A 26,027-nucleotide genomic window follows, 5' to 3' on the forward strand; every position below is an offset into this window, starting at 1 on the left:
ATACACACACACACATACATATATGTATGTGTGTGTATATGTATATATGTGTTTGCGTGTTTATATATAAATATACACACACACACACACACACACACATATACATATATATACAATTATTATTATTTTGGTACTTTTATTATTATTAGATTGGCACCATTACAGCATTGTATACACACACACACACGTGTGTGTGTGTGTGTGTATGTGTATAAGTATATATGTGTTTGTGTGTTATATATATACACACACACACACACACACATATAGATAGATGATGATGATGATGATTATTATATTTTCAATGTATCTGCACATCTGGGAATCCAAGTGAAACTGGGACAGAAGTCAGGAGGGCCCACAAAGCTAAGGGAAGGAACTTCCAGGATTTCCTTCAGCCCGATACTTCATCTCCTCTCCATGGCGCCGCGCAATCTGTTCTGATGGTTTTGGCCAACGAGGGCTAGACAGGACTCGCTCATGAGAGGTGTTGCTTGCTCAGATGGCTGTGTCACACTGCTCGGCCCCCACCCCTCTGTACGCGGGACTCTCCACCCCCTGTGGTGCTCCCCTATTAGTTTGGGCAGAAACACCAATTCAGTTTCTCCACGTTTCACTGGCACTGGATCACTGGATTAGCTCACTGCATTAATGAGCTATCTTCCTTAGGCAGTTCCCCAACACATTAGTATCTAATGTAAAGAAGTTTGTACTACTTGAGGTTTTTGGTGGTAAGGCACTTGGAAGATCAAAAAAATCTATAAAGTGTGCACATTATTAACTATTTTTTTCAAAGACAAGACTGGTCAAGAAATACCTGGGGGTGTTGCTGGAAGAGACGCAATAAAAGTGCATTCAAAAACAAAAAGAGCAGTTAAGCAACTGTACTCCAAAGTCTGTGGTTGTCTTCAATCAAGGAGAGCGAAAGGAGCCTATACACATGACTTTTTAGGGAGAGGTGGTGTTGCAGATGCACTCAAGGACTGTAGGATGTGGAAATCCAAGTCAGCTCCCCTCTCTGAAAATGATTCCCTCTTTGGCTTTTTGGGCAACATTCTGCCTTTCTTGCCTATCAACAAGTTGCTATTGACACTTGCTTATCTAATTTACATGAGTATTGTGAAAATTAATTAATTGGTTATAGTTTGCAAAGCATTTTACGTGGCAGAAAAAATCCAGGACCAGGCGTAATTGAGAAAGGTAAAGCAGAGGGAATTACTTTTTTACTTGGCCTTAGATAGGAATGAAGGCATTGGCCTCAAGGACCCTTGTTTGACTCTGGCCGACATCATTATTCAATGAATCATATCAATTACCATTTGATGGTCTGAAATTAGGGTTCAGCTCCTAATGGATGTGCGTCTATGCCTCAAGAAACATCCCTAGAAAATGTATCTTTGATCTTTTAGTATAATACCGTGCAAAAAAGATTAATTTGATTCTTGGATGTATAAAGTAGGTGCGTCATGTAGAAGCAGTATGAGGAATTACCTTGCCTCTGTATATAGCATTATTAAAGACTTGTACCAGAATCCTGCGTGCAGCTCTGGTGTGCACACTTCCAGTATGTTAAAATACTGGAAGAGTCGAGGGAAGGCCATAAGAGTGATCCAGGCAGCGAACAAACTAAACCTCCTGATGGGAGGTTTAAGGAGCTCGACTTACCTTATCAAAGCAAAGAGTGGGGAGTGACTCAATCCCTGTGCATGGAACAAGAGGAGCATTACAAGATCGGTGGCTGGAAGTTGCAGTTAGACCACACGCTGGAGCAACTTGCCAGGGTGAAGCGATGGTATATAAGATGAGACTCCTGCGCTCCTGGAGTCATTGCTGTGTTTGGGACGTGAGCAGCAGTGACCTGATCTCACTCTTCATTTTACTATGAGGCCAGGTGTTCCCTCCCACCAGCAAGGATTTCAAGGAGGCAGGTAAAAGACATGTCTCCCCCATAAGCCAGTGAAAAAGGAAAGGACTGAGAAGACAGAGAGAGAAGAAGGTGACCCAGCTAGGCTCAGCTATGCATCCAAATCTCAGATAAATGTTCTCCATTAACCCGGGGGGTTTCCAGTCTTCCCTCTGCCGCTTCTCAGTTAGAGACAGTCCCACATGTTATGCTGGGAGTATGAATACATTAAAGGTTGAGAAATGCTCTGATACTATGGTAATGGGAACCACATAAGTATCTAATACAGGCAGGCAGATCCATTGCCTCCCAGTGTGGGCTAGTGGTTACAAAGCCACAGTTGAGCTCTGTACAACTTGGGGTCTGAGTTTCAGTTATACTATGACCAATGTGCGCCACTCTGGCAATGCAAAGAAGTTTAAAAGTGAGACCAATTAGATACTAGAACACTGAGAGGGAAACTTAGTGTGAGGCCGACCAAAAGTCGGCGTGTCCTCGAAAAGCACAACGGGCCCAATCTTACAAACTGCCATTCGCAGCAAGTAGCTTTAACTCATGCAAGCAGCTGTACCAAAGCCAATGGCACATCTCAGGAAAATAAAGGATTACTCATGAGAGTAGACCACGCGCGCACTGAGCTCCGACTCTTTCTAAAGCACAGCATATTTAGAAATTCCAATTAAAGAGCACGCTCATAAAAATACCAACAAAAAAGTCACCTAATCTGTACAGAGTGCACATTTTGATACTGAAACCTTTCATAGCAACATCAACAGAGAGAAAGAAAACACAGAAACATCCACCCACTTCCATTGTTTAAGTCAATTCCAGTTCTTTTCCCTTAGTGCTACACTGAATTTTTTTTTTTTTTAAAAAGGACTTATTTGTACAGAACATGAATTGCTTATATTTAGGGCTTTATTTTTCCTAAGTTAATCCCTAAATTCTTTTTAAAATGCCATTAGATAGTGGTCAGGGATCAAAGAAATTCTCAGCCCAGCATGGGGGCTGCCTAAGCTGTGAAATCTTACTTTCACCAGAAGAAGTACAAGACAGCGGAGATGGAGGAAGAGGGTCAGGGGCACTAGAGAGTGCAGAAGATAATGCAAACATAAAAACAGCCCTGCTCACAGAACATCACTTGCTCCTTACTGTACTGGCCTTACTGGGAGCACAGGGAACTTGTCCATTTGGGGGAGGTGATGCAAGAATGGGCATAGGTGGAAGCAGGGCCTGCATGCAAGATTGTTAAATGTGGTTTGATGGCTGCTGGGACTGAGAGAGAGAGGAAATTGGATTTTAGTGCAGTAAAGTCCTGGATCCTGCAAGTTAGAGCGTGGTTTTTTGGATGGTTTCAAGGCCCCCAACACCCCAAACTGAACAATGGGTATACGGGGAAAGGGGACAAAGACCTCTGCTACGGTGTCCTTAGAGAACACCCTGCCAAGCATCTTACTATTAGTTGGTGGGTGTCAAGTTCCTTAGGGAAATACTTCCAACCCCACAAATCTGCAGAAGCTGGAGCTAGTCTAAAGGGGCTTGGCCTGCCTCACTGACAGGCAATGGGGCCTGGAGGAATGCAAATAAGGGCAGCAAACAGCGGGCCTTGAGTTCTAATCCTGCCTTAGCTGCGGACGGTCTATGTAACTTTGGGCAATTTATGTAACCTTTCTATCCCATTTTCCTAAATGAGAAAATACAGATAATAGCACTCATCTGACAACATCAAAGGGGCACCATAAGGGTTATTCAACTAAAGCTTTTACAGTTCCATAAAATGCTTATTTCTAAATATCATCTACTTAAAGGTATAAAGCTATATTCTCGCACACTCAAAGGGAAGATGGGATCAGACCATAAGTGTCTGGGTTTTCTCATTGCCATTCAACTTGAGCTCCTGCTCAAAATAATCCTAAATCACAAATACAAATAAGAACAAGCAAATGGAGTATTTTCTGTTTTATCAACTACAATAACCTTCATTTAATATTTAATCCCAGAGGGATGGTCTCGCTAAATACTTGCAAACTAATCAGAAAGACTTTTTTTTTTTTTTAAGTCCAAAGCATACTACAAAAGCTGAGAGGATTTAGAAATAGAAAGGTTTGTTTTAACATTACACATTTTTGTACTTGCTGGGCATAAAAATAGAAATCAAATTGCACAGTCCTGTTAGCTACCAAAATATAATGTGCAAATAAAGCGCCCAGGAGACCTAATAAAATGCCATAAATGAGCTACTGTAAAAATATCAGGCCACACCTATTCTGCAGGATAAACTCCAGCATGTTACAAAGAAATGTATTCTCCTTCATTTTTAATGGAGAAAAGAATTGGTTTGGGGATAGAAAGAATGAGTTTTAGAATTTACAAAAATACTGTGATTGGTTAGTAGCAATGGCATAAGGGCCCATTTGGATGACGAATGCCATCACACCGGGTGCAGAATCAAGTTATGTAGAATTTGCTACAATAAATTATAAAAGATTCATGGAAATCAATATTAAAGCATTGTGCTTTCCCACATAAGGGCCCAATCTTACAAGCGTATCCCACTTCCCTCCACTCCCCTGGGAATCCAAAAGCGCTGAAGTATGCTTTTTTGAATCTCATATTACATTTCCTAATGTGATATGGAAAAAAAGATGCACGTGTCATAACTTCATGTAGAAAAGGGGTATATGTGGAAATTCTACTGAGACACAAATTAGGTGCAGTATCACAAGAACTACCTGGGTGTGTGCATATATATATATACAGGCAGACAGAAGTCAAGGGGATTACTTGATTGAGTGAGGATGGGTTTAATGTGTTACATCAAAGGAATTCCCTAAGTTGTTTTAAAAATCTATCTGAGATTTCTTTTCAAGGCAAAGTGTTCAACAGAAGACTCATATTTACCTCAAATGGACTTTGGAGCAGACCCGTAGCTCTTGGGCTAGATACAGACAGACAAAAAGCCAGAGGCTGAATCAATTCAGTCTTTGCAGGTTAGTCTAGGATGCACAGATTAAACTGAAACAGAAGTGAACAGGCATTTCCCTTTGATTCAGGAAATGCAGCCACATGCCTGCAGTGGCTCAGGCCAGAAGCCGGGGGGTGCTAAAGCACGGCTCTCTGGCTGCGTGTTTGCTGCCCCTGAGGTCTCTGGGACTTGCAGTCCAGACTTATATACCCAGGACTCTGCAGGGTTGCTCATCACTTCTTCCTGCTTCCAGGTGCCTCTGGGATTTGTAGTCCACATTCACAGCCAGCAGTTAGTTTGAGCAGGTGAAGGGGTGTTTACTACATTCAACCAGGTTTGTCTTAAGCCATTTTCAGCCAGTATGTGCACTGAACTTGTGTTCTGTTACAGGTTTAAACCAGTTTGTGATCACTTCAACCAGCTTGTGTAACTTCTCTCCCTAGCCTTGGTGAAGGGCAAATGATTGAGAGCCAGTTACACTGAAGTTCGATGGAGCTACAGAATATCTATAAAATAGGCTCACTGGAGTAAGATTCTGGAGATCCCAGACTCTGACCTTAAAACGTTCCTCTTGTTGGTGCAAGATGGCATTTCACTCTCCAAGTCCCATTCAGCTCCTTCTTCCGAGACTTCCAGTGCTGGTGCTGGGGTTACGTGGGCGCTTAATTCTCGGAGAAATGGTCTAAGCCCAATATAAACTCATTTCACATACCACCAAACCAGCTGTCAGGTGGGAATGAATTTTGGCCTCTTACTTGGGACTTGCACTATACTAATGCAAACAATGTTGAGGAGAACCACAAATTGCCCTGGAGGAAGGGAGGCAGGGAGTAAGGTTTTTTGGCAAAAGCTATGCGAGAAATAACTGTCTTTTCCTGATCTAACATGACTGGCTGACGTTTTCAAAAGAGCTATAACACTGACATGAAATAAGAACATTTTTTCCATCAGGCGGGAGCCCTAGAAGGCTGTCAGGCCACACGGACAAACAGAAATGTGTAAAATGGTTTGCCAAGAAACAAACCAAAAGAAGGGCAATACATGGGGATAAAGTAGCCCAGACAGTTGCTCATCATCAACCCAACTCAATGCCAGGCAGGGAAGTGACTTCAAACCCCCAGGTGAACTGTGTGAAGCTCTATTAGAGGCAATCCTGCTACTGGAAATGCATTTTTTGTATCTTGGCATGTGGGCCCTGGGACTGCTGTCTGCTGAGAGGGTCGAGTGGCTCAATTGGCCAAGTCAAAGGTAGCTCAGAATTTCTCTCTATCTGCTAACATACCTTCACTCAATCTAATTAGTCAGCTTTGGGCACCGTAGCTGCTTCTCTGTTTCTCACCAAGAGATGGATGTGTAGAATATGTCTTTGTTTGGGAAAAACAGATAAAGGAAACGAAGTATACTGTACATTGAATCTCTCCATATTTCATATTAAGTTTTCATCAGTGGCTATTCTTAGCTCTACATCTATTCTTCGGTCTTATCTGAATCCTTAAACCTCCTAGCACAATGATAATGACTTCTGATAGGAGTGTATACTGTATTGTGACACCGCTCAAGAAGAAGTAATGCACATCTGAACCTGGACCTGTGAAGGGGCAAAGCAAAAACAAATCGGATTTAAGGCAGGGAGAGGAAAGCTTCATTTTTTTCCAGGTTTGCAATGCTCTATTGTCATTGCTGAATTTCTCAGCAATATTTACAAATCATCTTTTGTCCACGATGAGGAAAAGGGCTTTTCATTTAATTAAACTGATTTGTGGTTGTGCACGCATGTGTGTGAGAGACGCAAGTGACACACATTGCAAGGGTAACTGGTTAAAGCAGCGGCTCTGAAAGATTCTGGGCCTGTGAACACATACCATCAGACTTCATTAGGATCACATCAGGATCTCGCCTACACTGGAGGGTTTTTTGCATCCAAGTAGTCACACTGATGTAGCTCTGCTGGGCAAACATGTAGCATACAAGAATGCACCAGTGTAAAAGTAACACACCCTAGTAAGACTCATCTCAGCTTGAGTTTGTAGGAAGTCACTTTTTGGATCAGTGAAGCACATTTATCCCAGGTTTTCGCTGCTTGTTCACCAGTGTGAGAAAAAGCAGTATAGCCAAATTCAAAGTGTTTGCAGAAACAGGTGCAAAGTTTGTCCCTAGAGCATGATTATCCAAATAGATAATTTTTAATGAAGTATTACCATGCTTAATGAGCTTCCTAGAACTTTGTGCTGGAACTGCTTTTGACTCTTCCCCTCCCGCTTGGAGAAGATTACTACTATCATCATTGATTCAAGCCTCAACACATTTTACCAAATTACAATATACAAGGGGAACATTTGACTTTTCAGCCACCGCCATAATGCACTTTTCTCTGGAAGGAAATTAAGAGGATCGCGCCAGCAACTTTAAATAACAGTTCAGCGTAGGAGTAACGAATACCCCAGCTCCTTAAAGAAACAGCTTTACTCCTTAAAGAAATAGCTAGACAGAATGCAATCACTCAGCTGGATTCCAGCTGGGACACCAAAGTCAACACCCAGCTATCTAGTGTGATTAAATTAAATCTCTTAATGAAGCAAGCTGGTTTCAGTGGGTGTAGTGTGAGGGCAAAGTATCATTCTCCTATATTAATATTTGTAAATGAGGTAACAAGGGAAACCTCGCACAGAGAAAAACAGCCAGCGGATTTAGACTATGTTCTGCTACAAGTCTCGAAACAACATTGAACAGATCGGCATTTGGAAAGCAGTCTTCCACAATGCAGAATCAAGCCCCATACCAACCATTTTTAGAAAAAGATAATATATTAAAAGGAATTGTCAGCATTTGTCTCATGCAATGAAGATCCTTAGAAAATAACATTATCAGCATAAGAAGGGAGGCTTGACCAATGACAATATATTACTAATTCTTCTGGTGCCTTTTTTTTGTAATTAAGTATTAACCTAGAAGGAAAGGGTATGATCCTCAATTCACAAAACACATAACTGGATTACTGAATTATGCTTTTGGCTAAAAGGTCCTTGGTCAAAATGATGAAATTTTGTTTATGGGAGGAGCAGCTCCTACCTGGTTCTACTAATTCTTATGAGAGATCATTTGAAAGGTTTATTTCATGGCCCTTCAAATGAACAAGGATCTCACTCCAAAACATCATAAACAATTTTACATGCAGGGTTTAATTGATCCCCATCAGTTACTCAAGACTCATTAAAGTTTTTGGGGGTTTTTTTGCTTTTCTTTTTTTTTTCCATCCAGCCCTAAGTATTCTGGCCTCCTGGGTAAAAGGACTTTAAAAGAATATTCTGGTACAATTAATTGTTATCCTAACCAGACATAGAACAACTGGCAGTGTAGATAACTCAAACAAATGCACGAGAGAGCTAGTTAGTACAATTTACAAAAGCTTTGTCAAGTTGGATAACATTTTTTTGCTTCCGCACTTACTGAGGAGGACAGAGGATAGGGACAGATGAACAAATTGTATCTAGCTAAAAGGGAGAAAAACGAATTTACCACGTATCAGCCTTTCTGTCCTATCTGCTTCCATCTTGTAGTAAGTGGACACTGAATTGAAGCAGCTTCCCCTTAATGAAACACCCACCCCAGAAAACCTGGTGCTCAGAGACCTGCTTTGCCAGACTCAAGTCCCTCCTTTGCCTAATTCATATGAGGGGACGAGCCTGGCTTTCCCACACCCCTGGAAACACTGCCAGGCCTTTGTCTATCCTGGGCTGGGGATCTTTCAACATCTTCTGTTAGAGCAGATCTGTTACATAAAATTAAATCTTCATTCAGCCCAAAAGAAAGAGAACAAGGCAGACTAAGTCTATATTCTGGGACTTATGGCTCATGTGTAGGCTGAGACCCACCTTCAAGTCTCTTCTCCAATAAAAGTGCTCCAAAAGAGGATAGTGAGAGAGACCCAGCAGGGTCAGGTTGCAGATACCCCTTCTATCCAGCTCTGTGACAGTGGCCTGGAAACCCCAAGATTACCTGTAAGAGAGGGCCTCTCAGGCTTGGGCCAGATATCCTGGGGACATAGGGGCATGTTAGGGAACCCCCCTTCCAAGAGCTAGAAGCAGAGGCCTGCTCCATTTAGTTTGGGGAAAATAGAATGGGTCCATGCCAAAAACTTCTTATTTTGGAAAAGCAGAAGGCCCTTTCCAGAGGAAATCCCCCAAATTCTAGGTTTTGTTCCGATTTGTAATGACGCTTTTGTGAAGAAAATGTTACAAGCTCCCGAGGAATAGAAAGTCCTCGTTTCGATTGGCTCTACTCATCAGGGCTATTCAGATGGAAGTATTTTCCTATTCATTCCACTTTAGGACTAACGGGTGCCACCCAAAATGTCCTGCTCTTCCAGGAATGATGTGGCAACACTGGAACAGCTAAGTTGGCCGGGCTGTGATGCTGCTGCTGCCAGCAGTATCAGCTTCCAGAGGCATTTCTTTAAGGAATGGAGGTGTGGGTTTGGCATACGCAAGCCAACACATGTTTTAAGGAGCACACAGACACTAAAGCTTAGCTCATGTTTTCTAGCAGGCTCATCTTACCGAGCTGCTGTCTTAACCACAATGATTCAAGCAAACTGCTTCAAGAGATCTGTGGGTAATGGCTTGGGTAAACGGTGCGCGCGCGTGCGTTTGTAACCCAGAACTCCATCCAAATATCTCAGTGGTGCAAAGTTAACTAAGGAAATATTTCCATCCAAACATGACTTGGAAATATCTGAGAATGGCTTAGAAAAATAGCCCCTGAAGGTAAACATCAGCACTAAAGGTCCCGTGCATTGTTAAGAAAGGAAAAGGAAATGCATGCAAATCCAGTACCTTTATATTTGGTCACTACAGCTGAGTTGACGCTAAGAGGTTCTTGGAAGGTGACAGTGAGTGATGTACTGCTTGTTACCATGAGACAGACGTTGGTTGGCGCCTCGGGGGCTCCTGGGAGAGAAGAAAAAACATCAGATCCTCAGCACAACAAATCCTATTCAAACAATGTTTTTGTGTCTTCAAAGAACCAACTGAAAACCACACGGCAATTGTGAGCTTTGGTTTGTAGGTGTTTGTGTTCTCTGCCTTTTAAGCATTTTAATTAGTGCCCCAACTAACTATATCCTGCAGGCACCATTTGTTTCTATCATGGTCTTCAGTTCCTTTGGGTTAAAAAGATCTTCCTGTATGTATGTAAGCATGTAACTCAACAAAAGAGAATAATGCTAATTATGTCCATGTACGAGCCCTATAAATCTCTTGGGGTGAGGGGAAAGAGAGAGGGGACAAAACCACGAAGAGCTAATTAAACCTTTAAGGCTTCCCTGAAAGATTTAAATCTATTAAATGACAGGTTTCTACATTACCAGGATTCAGAAATCACAAATAGCAAAAGGGCCAACTGTGGTCATTCTAAAATGTGCTGTCGACTGTGGCCATAAGTGTCTTTAAAAATGATTAGTTTAAAGAGTATCTTTGATACAGGAAACATAATGTCGGTTGTATTACTTATCGTTTGCAAAAACAACTTTAGGCCCTCTTGAACCTGCAAATAATTCGGAGGCAGTTCCATGGATGAATGAAGACTATGCAGTTATCCAGTTTTTTACATTTTATTTAGGATAAGAGAATTATGAAAACTATTGTGAGTTAAAGAAAAACAGAGTGGCTAAGGGCAAGGGCACTGGCCAAGGTCTCAGCTAGTGTCAACTGGGTTAAGTGAAGCTACCATAAATAGTGAACGTGGCCTATATCTTTTCCATTTCTTTATTGCAAGTAATTAATACAGCCATATTTGTTCCATGCTTTGTATCACGTACAGAGAACACTACACATCTATCTCAGTAAGTTTAGTACGTGATAACCTTCAAGACGTTATTTTTGACGACATTTTTGTAAAGGTACTTTTAAGAATATTAGTGGCCATGGCTCAATTACCGTTCATGTAGCAAAGCAAGCAGAATGCTTGTACCAACAGAATAGTTTCAATCCCTAGTTTATTCCTTCCCATGGGCCACAGCCTACCCAGCTTTTCGAGTTGATCAAAATACTGTCCAAATTTTGACTAAATTTGTCAAAACATCAGCTTTACATATGCCCACAAGTGTGTGCGTGTGTGTACGGGGGTGGGGAAGTGAGAAGATTCAAAGTTCTTTGGGAGAAAAATTAAATTCCACGGTTTGACCAAATCTAGAGCTGCTGAAATGCTTCTCAAGTTACAGTGAAAAAAAAGGTTGGTTTCCCCCCATGCTTTCTCCCCTCCTTCCAAAATGGCTCCATTTTTCAACCACCTTGAATCACATTCAGTGAAGTCAGAAGGAAAACGTCAAGGAAAAAAGGCAAGGAAAGGGATGTGTGTTGGCGGCATAAGCATTAGACATTGTACCGAGAGCTTACGGGCCTGACCAGCCTGTTGGCTTTGAGCATACAAGTCCCTGTACATAAGTGTCAGGAGACTCAGGCCTCTCCGATTCAAATACCCTCCAGTCTCGGGCAAGTCAGTCATTTTTTGTCCCTTCATTTTCCCACCTACAACATTTACGTGCCTCACAGGAGCATCAGGAGCATCTGTGAACATCGGGAACCACTCTGCCAGTGCAACTTAGTCCCGTGTGAAGAGCACTCCACAGACTCCCATAACCACTTCAGTGCTACTTACTGGCATGCTCGTAGCCTGCTTTCATTCGCTTGTAGAGTCGGTATCTCCACTCCCACGCTTTCAGTTGCTTCTCTTTTTCTGCGCTGTCCATTCCTAGCCCTTCACTCATCACTTGTGTAGACAGTTCATTCACCCGCTGCTGGGCTTCCTGGACCAACGTGCTCAAATGCATCAACCTGCTTTCCATGGTAACAACTGTCGGAAAAAAGGAAACGTTAATGACAGCTGGGTCATCTTAGCCCCTGGCATGTGTTCATTTAAAGATGCCATGGATCCCCAATGCCTATGGGAGGAGGGTGCAATTTTGGGATCAGATCCCAATCGTGTCCTTTCTACTTGTCAGCCTGGGGGTCATGAACATCTTTTGTGTATAGGGATCACCTTTTATGGGAACTGAACTGACCTTGCCAAAGTACATGTTGCCAGAACCATGTACACCTATAGTCAAGGATGGCTCACAACTTTTCTAAGAAGGCAAAACCTTCCAAATTTTGGAGCCAAGACTGTGACCTGTTTTGACACAAAAACCACACCGAAGGGTAAAAACGGCTACATCTGGGATATAATAAAACCTTTCATAGATCCGTTGATATTCTGTTATATCAAAAAGTGAATCCAGGAGCTCAGCAGTGAGCATAATTTTTGCATTAGAGTAAAATAAAATAAAAATCAACAGAGATACTTTGGTTGGCACGTGTGTATTACATGCATGTTTTTAGTCATAGTCTCTCTCAAACTGGACTTAAGCCAGAAGTCCAACCCCCCCCCCCCATCCCCTACAGACTAATGTGAACATACCATGGGATTTTTAACAACTCTTGGAAGAGAACAAGGAATTTTTCAATGCCTCTGACATCCCATAGATCTTTGAAGAATGCTCATCTCTGAGGCTTTGCTTTCCAAACCTGGCGTGCAGCCACTCTTCTTCAAGTATTCTTCATACGGATATGAGACAGATGGCCATGCTACCTGGAATCTGCTGGCACCTTCAGAATGAGCTCTCTTTTGTGAGGCCCTATGGTGACTGGACTTCCTGAGCAAGTGTGGTGTGAGCAAGCGTGGTGTGCAGAAGGAAGATTTTATGGGCCAGAACGTCAGCTGATGCACTTACCATTTCCTTTGAGATCTTCATCCAGAGTTGCTGGATGTTGGAAAGGTGTCAAATTAGCCAATGGAAACATTAGCTGAAGAGAGAAACAGTTGTCTAGCGTAATGATAGCAGTGAATGTAGAGAGAAGTCTGCCTTCCTTTTTATATTGTAATGTAAATGTTCAGCAAGCTGCACTCTTGGCTGCCATGTTTAAGTGCCTAAAAGAATGTCAGGGTTTCTGCACGGATGTTATTCCACGTGAAATGGGGAAAGGGAGTCTTTGCTTTCCATGGCTTTATCCCATATCCTGCTTTTGTATTTTCATGTGGCAATGAAAGTAATGAATCTGAGAGGTGTATTAACTCCCTCTGAGCCTTCCCTTAGGGCTAGTACTGTATATAGTCACAAGAGAACCCAGTTCATGGTAGTGTTTCTTTCTAGGAGGGCTACTCCTAAAGATACATGAACTGGGCTCTTCGATGGCTGTCTCATTTCAATTCTTTCCATCGTAGGTAGGAGGTGTGAGGACTCCTGTCAACCAGGCCATCTTTGTTGTTCCTTTTGCTGAAGGTCTGTGAGGGAAGGAAGAGGATATGCCCTATACAATCCACAACTTCTGCCAGAGGAAATGGCACAAGAAACTCTGCAAGATGATCCTCAGGAAGGTTGCCTCACCCTAACTACTTCCTATGTCTTTCTGGTTTTGCTGGGATGGGTCTGGGAGTAAGACAACCCCTGCTTTAGCAATCAGAAGCAAGCTTCCAGCAAAGAAACCATAGGAGACCATCAGGAATTGGCTCATTATAGAATCCAGACCAACGGAAAAGGAACTCAGGAGGTCAACTAGTCCAACCCCCCGCACAAGACACGATCCTTCCCACTTAAATCATCCTGGACACATGTTTATTAAGAGTGCTATGAATGGCTCTGGAAGACACGGTCTACCAGGACTCTCAGATGCACACTTGAAACCATCAACTGATGGGACAGGGTGATGGCCTGGTTGACAGGAGCCATCACACCTCCTACCTACGATGGAAAGAACTGAAATGAGGCAGCCATAGAAGAGTCCAGTTCATACATCTTTAGTTACTTCCACTCACCTTGCAATTGTGTACTGGTGACGAGACAGCATTACAGCCCCGTGCCCTGACTTTGAACTGGGGGAGATGGGATTTTGTCTGCATTCAGCTTGTGCAGACCTTGATCCAGCGTGTACTAAAGTCAACATGAATCTTTCTACTGAATTCTCTATCAGGTCTATGGAGCCCAGATGACCTGCAACTGGACTAGACTTCATTCCAGCAGGGTTGCTTGAACACAGGCAAACAGAAGTGTGGACATGGGGCAGAACAGGAGAAAATAGGAAGCGACTGCTGCCTGCTCTGAACAATGGAGACAAACACAGAGATGTTGAAAACCATTGTTCTGAGGGATGACTGCTTTGCTGCTTGGTTCCAAGCGGCAACTTGAGACCCTTGAGGACAAAAAAACCCCTAATAATTTGATTTTGATTGAGCAAGCCTTATCCATTATTGCAAATCAGAAAACTAAAAATCAAGATAAATGAAGTGGAAATTTGGTGGGTATATTTTGAAATGGAAATGAGGTGGTTATATATTCATATTCTCTGTGTTCATAGGCGTGTTTGCATTAATTACAGGAAATGAATACTAATTTATGATTGCCCCTGCTCACCATCAGACTGCATTTATTTACAGATGAGGTCAATGAAAAATTAGTTTAGTCTTTTTTACTGCTGTTTAGAACACTCAAGACTGTGTTTTCCTCTAGATTTGTCATGGTTAATGAATGTTGCTTCAGCAGTCAATCATGTACTCTAAATGCTGTCACACTTTTTTTTAAAGCCTCAGTCATGAACCATGACAGAAAAATAAACAAATAAATATAAAGCTAAAAAACTCTTTTCACTGAGCAGCTACACTATGCAAAAATCTCCTGGGAAGGTTAAAAGAGGCCAGAATAAATGATAATATAAGTGCTGTGGACACAGAAAAGCAATAAAGGTGTACCAACACGGAGGGGCTGGCAAAACAGCTCAATGCACATCAACACACGCACACAGACACACACACATACATGCACTCATGCACATGTTCACACACTCTCCAGTGAAAAAAATTGGCAATGCTAGTAGCCTCAAGGTGCAATTTCCTGCAGCACCAAGATTGACATGCCAGGACTAAATGCTGTTAATTTAACTAACTTCAAATTAATGGCATAGAGTCTGCAGTGGCTGAGCCCCTCCAACACAGCCTCGTTATAGCCTTGCTGGGAATGTCCTAAATATAGGCATTGACAGTTTAAAACAAATTCGTATACATTTGTGTATTTTTAGCCACAAGTAAGGCGTCAGAGTTTGTGTCATGGTTTAAGGTTGATTAATTGAGTTGGTAAGTCTCCCCCCCACCCTTCACTTTTAAATTATGCATAAAAAAGGTCCCATGAAGGAAGACAAAGGAGAGTTTTATAACCACAATAAGTGCTATTGGTGTTCCCGTGCTGTGCGGAGGTGTATTTCATGCAGGGATTTCATTGGTAGTAGGTAATGAAACTTTACTGAAGCCATGCTACCAGTTCTTTGCTGCAGCCTTTTATCACTATGCTTTCATTCAGTACGGTCTTGATTTATATAAATGTGTGAAGGTCAATGGGAAAACTCCACTGGGCCTTAAAATTTCAGAAGTCTTATTTTAATGGGAGTTAATGCCCAAGTTATTGGAAGCAATATGCTTAAACACACCTTACTACATCCTGGAGACCCCTTTTCTTGGAGCAGAGACTTGGAAAAGCAAATTATTCCATACACATAGTAATCCATTGTCATTTATTCCCTTATCATGAACTCCGCATCATCTCTGTATTATTGGCTTGGTCCCTAACTACATATTTTCTAAAGATTTCTATTCTTGCTACACCTGAGCTAAACATGCTAGGCCACTTCTAGACCATGGAATTTGCATGCCAGTTAGCACCATCCTCGCTACATGCTGAATTGCTCCATAAGACGCATAATCACACCTGTAAGGCACAGAGGCTGTACTGAGAAGCACTGCTTAGTGACAGAGCAAACTACCTTTCCCTTGCACTGCACGGACACAACCACACGGCTGTAACTTAATCCACAGTGCACCCATGTCTAGGAGTGCGTGTACACGTTACGCTGTTACCATACACATGTGACAAAATTTTCCCTTTGTGTGGCTTAATGGCATCACACTTTACACATACGCAAGTTTTGGGGGTTTTAAATGAATTTGTGTTGTCACAAACTAAGCCACATGCCGATATAGTTTAGTTTGCAATGTTGCAACTTGGAACATTGCAGCCATTAATGTATCAGCTTGCCCCCGAGCTGCGGGAAGGGCAGGCAGGCTCTGCAGAAAAAAAAGGATCGGGCCCCTCACTACTTCTGCCTTCAGCAGGCACCTGCAGCTGCCAGAACACCTGGGGCCACCCAGGAATGGGCTGGCCCCTGGGAGAGCACAGGGAGGTGGCAGGAGGGCAGTTGGGTGTGCTGGCAGCAGAAGGCAGCAGGACTGGTGCATGGGGTGCTGGACACCTGAGCCAGCTTAGGGAAGAATTAGATCGCACACCTCCAAGCTGGGGCAGCACTTGGCCCGCTCGCAGCCTGCCTGGACGGCCCCAGGGGGTGCTGCCACTGTGCAGGGAAGGATTGAGGCCCCCCACAGCTCAGGGGCCTCTTGGCCTGCCAGCAGCTTGCACCCTGGCCATGGGACAGGCGGGCAGGCTCCTCCAGGAAAAAAGGGAACCGACCCCTTGCCACTTCTGCCTTCAGCAGGCACCTGCGGCCACCAGGACAACGACATGTATACAGTGACGGAAAAATGAAACCCTCCTTTCTCAATTAAAAATTCAGCATTTCAAAATAGAGGGCACAGAATGCAACCCTGAAGGACTAAACCCCCGTCACGTGTACAAGCGCCCCAAAATACTGTGGAGTTCTGATCTCCCATTCCCAAAAAGGATACCTAGAGCAGTACTAGGAAAGGCACAGAGAAGGGCAGCAAAGATAATCAGAGTTACGAAATGAAATAAAAAAGACTGGGACTCTTCCCCTGAAAGAGAGATGGCTGAAGAGGGAGAATCTGCCCTTTATAAAATCATGAATGGTGTGGAAATGCATATTTATATAGATATAAATATAAAGCAGTAAGGGACACTCAATAAAATGATCAGGTAGACACTTTAAAATAAACACACACAACACCGAATCAGTATCTGGGGCATAACAGTCAGGGATACCACCTACCGATAATAGGGAGGGCTTGATAAAGGATCACTCTACCCTGTTTCATAGATTCATAGATGTTAGGGTCGGAAGGGACCTCAATAGATCATCAAGTCCGACCCCCTGCATAAGCAGGAAAGAGTGCTGGGTCTAGATGACCCCAGCTAGATACTCATCCAACCTCCTCTTGAAGACCCCCAGGGTAGGGGAGAGCACCACCTCCCTTGGGAGCCCGTTCCAGACCTTGGCCACTCGAACTGTGAAGAAGTTCTTCCTAATGTCCAGTCCAGTTTCTTATATTCTTCCTTAAAGCATGTGCTACTTGCCACTGCTGGTGACAGGACATTGGCTTACCTCTGGGTAGAACCCAGCAGGAAGCTAGAATTCGAGAATTAATTTCCTGTTCTGCAAAATTGTTGGATTAAAAAAAAAAAAGCTTTTGGTTTTGGCCTGAACCAGAAAGAACAAACAATATTTCAGAGTTTCTAGTGAAACAATTTCCAAAAAACTGTCTGGGTCAAGCAAAACAGTCTGTTTACATACCTTCAAAACGTTTCATTTCATTTTGACCTTTTAAATTTGGCCATAAAATTAAGTTTTGAAATGACAAAGCAAAGCCTTTAACTTCAAAACTGACAAGATGAGACACTTCGACGTTTTAGTCATTTTTTCCAAAATAAAAAAATGTGCAAAAGCCAGTAAAAATTGTGGAAAACGTTTCAGTTTTGTCAAAAAGACAGTTTTCCAACAGAACACTATTTTAACAATATTTTTTCTGGCTATAAGTTGTTTCACGGTTTCAGCGTGGTTCCAGTGTTTCACTCTTTCAACCGTACGTGAAACACGAGCGAGTGACTGCGTTGCTGAGACCACTCCCGCAATATCCCATTCCTTTCCAGCCAGTTTCTTCTCTGCAACGCACAGCTCGAATGTCTTAAACACTGCATCTCTAGCACCTTTTAGTACCAGCAGATAACATCTACTGAGCTTGTGCTCAGCAAACAAATATCCCTGCAACTGTTGTCACGGTGACATAGCTGGCTGTGTCCACATTAAAATGAAATCAGTCAAAGTTTATAGGCAATTTAATTAAACTTCCCCAAGCGGGACGCAATGCAATTTGTAATTCTTCTTTACTTACAGTGCGGACTCTCCTTTGCTCCGATCCTCAGAAGGATCTTCGCGATGGGCACGTTGTTTGTTAGGATGGCAATGTCCAAGGGTGTTAAACCCTCGCTATTTGGTGTGTTTAGATCCAGCTCCTCTGGGGTGTATTGATAGAGGAGAATCTGAACGGCATCCAAGTCCTGCTGCTCCACGGCCTCGAACATGGCTTCGTTGCACTGGAAATTCTATGCATCAATAAAAGCAGAAATTAATTACCATTTTTCATATGGCACCGAAATGCTTTCGTATCATTTTGGATCACATTAAACCACTCGCCCGCTGGCACCGAAACCCAAGCTTAAGGGCTGAAGGAAGGACCTGAGCTTCAATGACAAACATGCAAAATCCGATTCCCTTTGCTTTGGGTTTCACTACACGCGTGAACTCAGTTTGGGTTTGCTGGCAGGTTCAGTGAGGTTCACAACCTTTCCAAAGCAAATCTGCATTGATTTACAGGCTTGTTCTGCAACCAAGCTACAGGTGTGATCTGTCTTGGTCTCAGTGTGAAAACGGATGGAAGTTTGTGGTTTTGGCAATGTTTGACTCTCAAGTTTGCTCAAGCCCCAAACTCAAAGCAAAAATCTGGGGTGTATAAACCCAGGTGGATCAAAATCCAAATAAAATAAGGCAAACCTCAAAATGGTTTTTCACAGCTCTTGCATGAGCTGGTAGGAGATGCTTATTCAGATGTTTATTCAGCGATTCTGAACGCTTCACTCTTTTTTTAAATTTTTTTTTACTTCACTTGTCATTTCCCATTCGGCTTGGAAAAAGGAGTCTTGAAATTCAGCGGAAATCGTAGTCCTTAGGTAAAGGCTAGGGGAACAAGACTGACGCAGAATACCTGCTGATACCCCCAAAATACTGGCAAGTAAGAAATTGCATGCGTCTGGATGGTGCCTAGAAAAATCCAGCTAGGGTAGATAAAACCCTGGAAAAGGTACAAGGCATTCACATCTTTCACGCACTGCTCGAAGCTTGAAAAAGAATAGTTGGGTTGTACCACCAATCTGTCCAAGAACTAGGAGGTAAAGAAAGAGTTGCACGATGCAAAGAACATCATTTCCTAACAGAGCCGGAGGAAAGCAGGTGCAGGGAGACAGCATGGCCTGCAGGTTTGGTTGTTTATGAGAACGTCGTTCTAACGTCTACAGTGGTGACATGTCATCTGCCAAGTTTCTTCAAATTCCCTTTCAGTGTCCCTTTGTGATAATTACCCAATCGCATCCTTCTTTTAAAAATGAATGATTGGAAGCAACGGGCCCAGCTGTGCAGGGAGAGCTCAGCACGGTGCGGTGCAAGGGAGCGAAGATCCACGTGGCTGCGCTGTACTGATGGATGTGTGAAAGAAATGCATCTACAAGAGACAGAGAGATTCTGCACTGAAGCTGTAAAGGAGGAACATTGCTGACAGCTGCATTCAGACCCTTGTTGCTACAGGAGAGCGTTAGGGAGGCAGGGGACAATGGAGAGTAACACGTGAATTTTGAGGCCTCTATCAGAAAGCAATTTCTAGTCCTGAAAGGGATAGCCTAACACCACTGACTGGAGCCAGCTGTAGAGCGGTCAAAGGGACATCCTTGATCTTGGGTTACTCTACATGAGATCTAAGATCCAAAGTGAACACATCCACCCCGGCAATCTTCAAAAAGCATCTTGATGCCCATCTTTCTGGGGTCCAGTGGTCTTTCCTGCCCAAGTGCAGGGGTGCTGAACCCAATGATTTCTAAGGTCCCTTCCAGCCCCTAAGACACCTGCTACTGTTCTTATCATGAGCTACTAGCGAGCTGTGTCTCAGGAAATCGGGCCCAAGAAATCTCAGGTTTGGCAGCCAAAGATGGAGTGCCCCATATGTGGGCAGTTAAGGCCTCTACTAGCTCCGAGACACCTCTAATCTCCATCCGTAACATCAGCCAGTGGTGTTGTGGCATTAGTCTTCTCATACTTGTGCCTTTTAACATTCGTTTGCATGACAAAATAGAGTGAGGGCAAGACATTTTGAAAAATGTGTTTTGCCAAAAATGTCAGAATAAATGGTTTTGGGGGCAAATTAAATGCGCTGTTTTGATAACATGGCGACACTGTGCTCCGATATCAATTTCAGAAATGTTTATATTGTAATTTAGACTGTAAAAATCAATCAAATGAAAAACGATGCACTGCAATCCTCAACGACTGAAATGGAGTATTTCAACCTTAGGCAAAGGCTTCACTTCAAATTAATTTTTTTCAAAACAAAATTTCATTGAAATCAATATTCCCGAAGAACACATTGATTGCAAAAACAAACAAAAGAAAAGAAGCAGCAGCCATTTTTGGAGGGAGTGAAGTTCTGTTGGAAATTTTTTATTCAGCTCTAGCTTTCACTACAGCAGCTCTACACATCTGCTGTTCTGCTTATGTAATACTTGGGGGCTCAGAAATGCCAAACCTCAGAAACATTTAATCCATATGCAATAAATTAATTGAAAACAGTGCGATAGGGCTGAGGACCACCTGGTCAGAAGGAACATGGACACGGCTTTGCACAGGAAGTATCAGACACATAACAACAAATGAGGTGATGTTATCTGAAAGGGCAGCCACCGTAAGCTGTCTTCACTCATCAGTGTATTTGGTTGCCCAACAGAAAAGAGGTTACAAGCCTAGTCTACATGCTGTTCACCCCCTCCACCCCCGCTGCATTTAATTTTATCTTTAACATATCAAGCACAGTTGTATTAGGCCTTTCCACCCACTGTAAGGAGCCTGGCTTTCTCTTTTGTGCTTATCCTGAGAGTTCAAAGCACAAAAGAGAGGCAAACACTTAGATTCATAGACGTTAGAGGCTAGAAGGGACCTTACAATAGGGCTCTGTGAAGCTTTGGTAGCTGATTTGCTTTGGAGGAGGTTTGGCTGGATTCGGCGGCCGAATCTCTGAAACCGAATCAAATCAGAAGCCTCCGAATCGATTTGGAAAAGATTCGGTGCCACTTCAGAGATTTGGCCATAGACTAAACAGGCAGCAGTCCTCACCATGCTGGTCACAGCTGCCTCCAGCTGGTAAGTCTGTTGTGGTGGGCAGAGGGGGGAGGGAAGGGGCGAGGGGGAGGGATTGGGGCTGGGACAAGCTGCCCAGCTGGGGCGGGGATGCGGGCATGGGAGTGCTGGGAGTGGGGGCTATGGCCTGCTGTCACTTGGCCCCTTCTGGAGCAAGCCGCACCTGCATTGCATTGCCCCCTACCCCGGTGAGGCAAGTGGCAGCAGGGCATAGCCCCTGCTCCAAGCACCGCTGCGCCCACATCCCACAGCCCCCTGCCCTTCTCCCCGAGTCCCGCACCTCCGTGGGCAGCTTGTCCCAGCCCCAGCCCCAATCCTTCCCTTGCTGTGGGGGTGTTGATCTGCGCCCTTGCCCCCCATGCCCCTTTCCTCCCCCCTCTGCCCACCACAACAGACTTACCAGCTGGAGGCAGCTGTGTCCAGCATGGTGAGGACTGCTGTCTGTTTAGTCTATGGCCGAATCTCCAAAGCGGTGCCAAATCTTCAGATCTGATTCAGCCAGATCGAATTGGGACAGTGATTCGAATCTCCGAATCGAATCGCTGTCCCTTCAAATTGGCCGAATCCGAAGCGAATACTTGCTGCTTTGCACAGGCTATCTTACAAGATCATCGGGTCCAGCTCTCTGCCTATTTCCAAGGAACTCCATTTCAAGACAAAACTTGGAGCAAACGATGCTCAGGGCACGGGCCTCTAGTACCTAGCACTGCAATTCTAGGATCTTGATTTCATCTGTGCACAGAGTACGCTGATGTTATCATGATGGTGCAAAAGGACAATCTTGAAATGAGAGGCAGATGAGTGACAGGTAGCTAGACAGATGGACAATGTTACCTAAAGCAATTTTTTAAGTTTTTCAAGGCAAGCATTGTCGTTTAAGAGGGGACATCTAAAATCAAGGTAAGAGAGAGACCTTGCAAGTTTCCCCAATTATAGGGAAAATCCTAAAATTACATTGTTTTACTGCAATGCAGCAGAGTTTCCTTTTATTGCAGCAGCTCTACACATCTGCTGTTCGGCTTATGTAATACTTGGCTGCAAAGAAACCACAGCTCAGAAGTTGGGTGTAGCGCAGCCTTCCCCTCCTTTGATTCAATGCTGAAACAGTCTGTTTAGAACGAGGGAATCGTGCTCATTTGTGGTATGATCCTGAAACACGTGAAAAGTCATCAAACCCCATGAAATCAACGGGAGCTTGAGGTTATGACATACCTTTGGGAGCTGCCTGTCACCAAGCTATCGAGGCATACTTGACTCAAATAAGGGTGTTAGCCTTAGGGTTAATAAGCACACTCCTTTTCTCTCTGGTTTATTGCCCTGAATGGAGAACTGTCAACTATATCCTTCACAACCCTGCTTTTTGTTAAGATTTAGAGCTGGCTATAAATGCCATTTTAACATGAATATTTATTTAAACTTTAAAATGAATTAATTCTGGCTACATCTGCACCCCTTACAAGTTCATTTTATGTAGGCATTTGCACCCTCTGTGTTCATGGCATATATACAGCTAAAGCAAATTTCAGGGGAAGCATCAGAACTGCCGGCACATTCATCTGACGGGAAAAAACAAACACTATCAGGTGCCGGGTACCACCGCTGTGCAAGTCAAGTCAATTGGCAATCAATTCATAAAGACATCTCTACAACTCTTTATTAGCTGAATGAAATGGAGTACGTACTCTTGAGAAAATAATGATTGATAGTCAGTGCGCAAGCAGGAAAAAAGACCAGGCGAGACAAATCGATGGTTCAGTACTTCCAGGGGGCAGGGGCTCTAGTGGGGTGAATACAGGACTAGAAGCCACTTATTTCTTTCTGCCTTCAAATCCTCTCCCGACACTGAATTCTTCTGTGATACAAGGTACAGCCTCAATCTCACTTTTCTATAAAATTAACATGAGTTCTTATTTAACCTGACCTCAAAGCATATGGGTGAGGATTCAGCGTGAGTTTTTATACAGCGCTATTCAAGTGACAAATATCACCTTATTTTATATTCAAATTATACCGAAAGTCCAAAATCTGTATTGTGCCAATTATATCACATTGCAAGGGGCAAACCTGGGTTTTAGAAATAAGCCAAACAATCTTTTTTTTTTTTTTTTGGTACAGCTTCAGTATTTGGGGCCAGTTCCTGCAATTTGAATACTGTAGCTGAATGAACTCCATGGTGTTTACTATGGATGTACAACCTGAGGCTAAGAGCATTAAAAAAATGTATAGGTCTACACTATCAGATGATGTTAGGTGCCATACCATGACTGTACCCATCCCCAGAGCCAGGTAAATATTGCAAAAACATTATTGGAGATTTTCTTTTTAATTTAGTTCAGTTCAGGACCGTGATTCAGGTACCTTTGAAAATCCTACTAGGTGCCTATCTGTAATTTTATATCTGTACATCAGAAATTCTGGGCATGAGCGTTTTGGTGAACACGACTTAAGCACACACTTAAATGCCTTACCAGAACAGGCCTAAATTCGTTTCTCAAACATTAAAAAACCTACATTCATCCAAACAAGGAGCGGAGCACGCAGTATAACCCATTTTCTGTCTCTTTTCCAAATCTCCCTGTCACCAAACTACAAAAATCAAATATTCTAAGTGAAAATTCAAAGGGCTGAAGTACGCTGGAGAGGACAAATTGTCTCTTAGTTTGGAACAGCGAAAAGAAAAATGTTACATCTAGTTAGAGCTATTTCGACATACAAAAGCTCTCATCACTGTAACAGTTGAGCATCTTGTCTTCATTAGTAGGTTTTAATCTCGTGATACTACGGCAAGTTAGCAAAAATATTGATCCTGTTTTTTAAAACGGGGACACAGTAGAGTCAGTGGTTTGCCCTTGGTCACACATGGCATCTGCATCTAAGCTAGGAACAGAGCTCTTGAGCTCCAGACAAGTGCTCTGCCGACTAAACCACCTTTTCCCAACTGTTAGTTTGCAAACAGAAACCCAGAATCTCTTTGCAGACTATATTTACCGCAATTAGTTGACACACACTATTTAAAACATTCTTCAGCGCTGCAGTGTTATTCAGTCATCTGCAGCTCGGGGGTATGCAATTCCAATGGGGATAGGAAGACGACACGATATCAGGCCCACATGTTCCATTTCAGACCAGCTGGTATTGTCAAAATAATTCACAAGAGCCTCCTGATTTCTGCCAGCATTTGCATTCACTAGACTATTTTTCCCGACTATGAAATTACCACTGGGTGCAAAAGGAACTGGAAGGCGCTTTTGCAAGTGATCCACTGAAGTTTGGGGTCCGTTTTCCCGTTTCTCCTCCTTGAACGGATTAGAAGCTGCCAGGAGACTTGACTTGAGACAGCTGCGCTAAGGGATAGATTTATTTAGCTATTACACACATTCAGAAAGCTACATATTGAAAGGGACCACAGTGTTGCTTTGCTGAAAGCAATAACCAAGTTCCAGTAAAGTGATTCAGTGCTAGGGTGTTTAAGAATGCTATCCTCTGTAGCTAATTAAAATGAAGTACCCCTTTCAAGTTATTTGCTTTAGGTTAGCTTGAAAAACTCCACTATGTGCTACCGGGGTAGGAAAAAATGTTAATGCAATTCCAGCAAATATTTGTTTTGATAAACACGAGTTCAAGAATACTGCTATTTTGGGGTATTGCTATGCCTGTCACAGGACAACAATTTCTTGAATTGGAAAGCGCTGCAGAGAAAAAGAAACTGGAAAGAAAAAAAGTGTTCGCTAGCAGAAGGTGAAGAAAAACTAAAAATGCTGCTTGCTCATTTGGAAATTTGATTTTAGTCAGAGGTGATGATTATGCCACAGATGCAGTTATCAGAAAATCCAGCAGCAAGCAAGCAGTGAAGTGTCATATTTCTACCCTATTTTAATGGCTGTCGTGTTGTGTTCTAGGGGATGCTGGAAGCAACAAGAACTTGGAAGACTTAATGTCTCCGTTGGGACCTGATCCAAAGCCGCTGGGCTCAGCAGGAGTCTTCTCCTTTGACTTTCAAGGGTATGTGATCAAGCTCTGAATTGCTAATGGGATACAGAGAGTTGCACCTCCTGGCACTTACCACTCACTACAGGTCAGTAGTGACCAAAAGCTATCAAACTCTCCTGGGGTGTAGTGGGGTCAGGGGAAATTAATTCAGCAGGTTTCACTCTATTTGCCAGTGGAAAACTGCTCATGTCACTGCTGATAATAGTCAGGGGATGGCCAAGGACTGAACCCAATGCAAACACTCCCAGGCCTAGCGAGGGAACCAAGCGTTCCCAGCTAAGGAGAAGCAGAGAGCAGATGCCGAAGGGGGCCAGGAGAGAGCAAGTTTGACCTCCGAGGATAACACAAGACTTCCATCTCCAGAGATGGCAGCTGCTCCTTTGGAGCCAGGATGCACATGGTGGATGAGCCTTCTTCATCCACCCCACACATCAGTTTGGTCTCTAGGACTGGCGCGCCGTGTCCTCCTCCTGCTCCTCACCACCTCTTGACAGCATTAGGCACACAAAAGATTAGTGATTAAAGAAATGGTAAGAAAAAAGGGAGATGGGAAGCATGACCAGGCAGGGCTTTCCAACAGCTCACACTTCAGGTCTGCACCAAGCTCCTCGAACCCCAAATTATCCTCAGATTGGAAGCACTGGCAGATGCTGTGCCTCAAGGAGACATGCCTCCTGGATAGACAGAGGCTGCATTCCCATTACCAAGTGTGGTAAGTACTTCCCACTGCCTCCCCTGCCACAAGGTCCAACAGTTCCCCTGAGCAGCTCACGGGGTGATAGCAGGGTGCCACGGTCCTATATTCCCTTTAGGGTGCCACGTCGCACTACAGTAGTACGGACGCAGCCGTTCTTCTAGAGCTGTGGAGGCCAACCTTGTTGACAGGTGTGTCACAAATTGTGCCCTCTCCAAGAGCCACTCCAATTCCTGTCCCCTGCCTAATCTG

At 43.4% G+C, this 26,027-nt stretch overlaps 1 protein-coding gene across 1 annotated transcript in view; it reads right to left on the reverse strand.

Annotated features, from left to right (window-relative positions):
* ANKFN1 (ankyrin repeat and fibronectin type III domain containing 1) overlaps positions 1-26,027 on the reverse strand; it is a 108,654-nt gene that overhangs the window by 67,218 nt on the left and 15,409 nt on the right. The window contains exons 3-5 of the mRNA XM_019494366.2: positions 18,027-18,237; positions 11,523-11,717; positions 9,701-9,814 (exon numbers count right to left, since the gene is read on the reverse strand). Coding sequence (XP_019349911.2) covers positions 9,701-9,814; positions 11,523-11,717; positions 18,027-18,237 — 520 coding nt within the window. The remainder of the gene's footprint in view (positions 1-9,700; positions 9,815-11,522; positions 11,718-18,026; positions 18,238-26,027) is intronic.

Source organism: Alligator mississippiensis, chromosome 8 (assembly GCF_030867095.1).
Source record: "Alligator mississippiensis isolate rAllMis1 chromosome 8, rAllMis1, whole genome shotgun sequence".
Classification (NCBI taxonomy): Eukaryota; Metazoa; Chordata; order Crocodylia; family Alligatoridae; genus Alligator; species Alligator mississippiensis.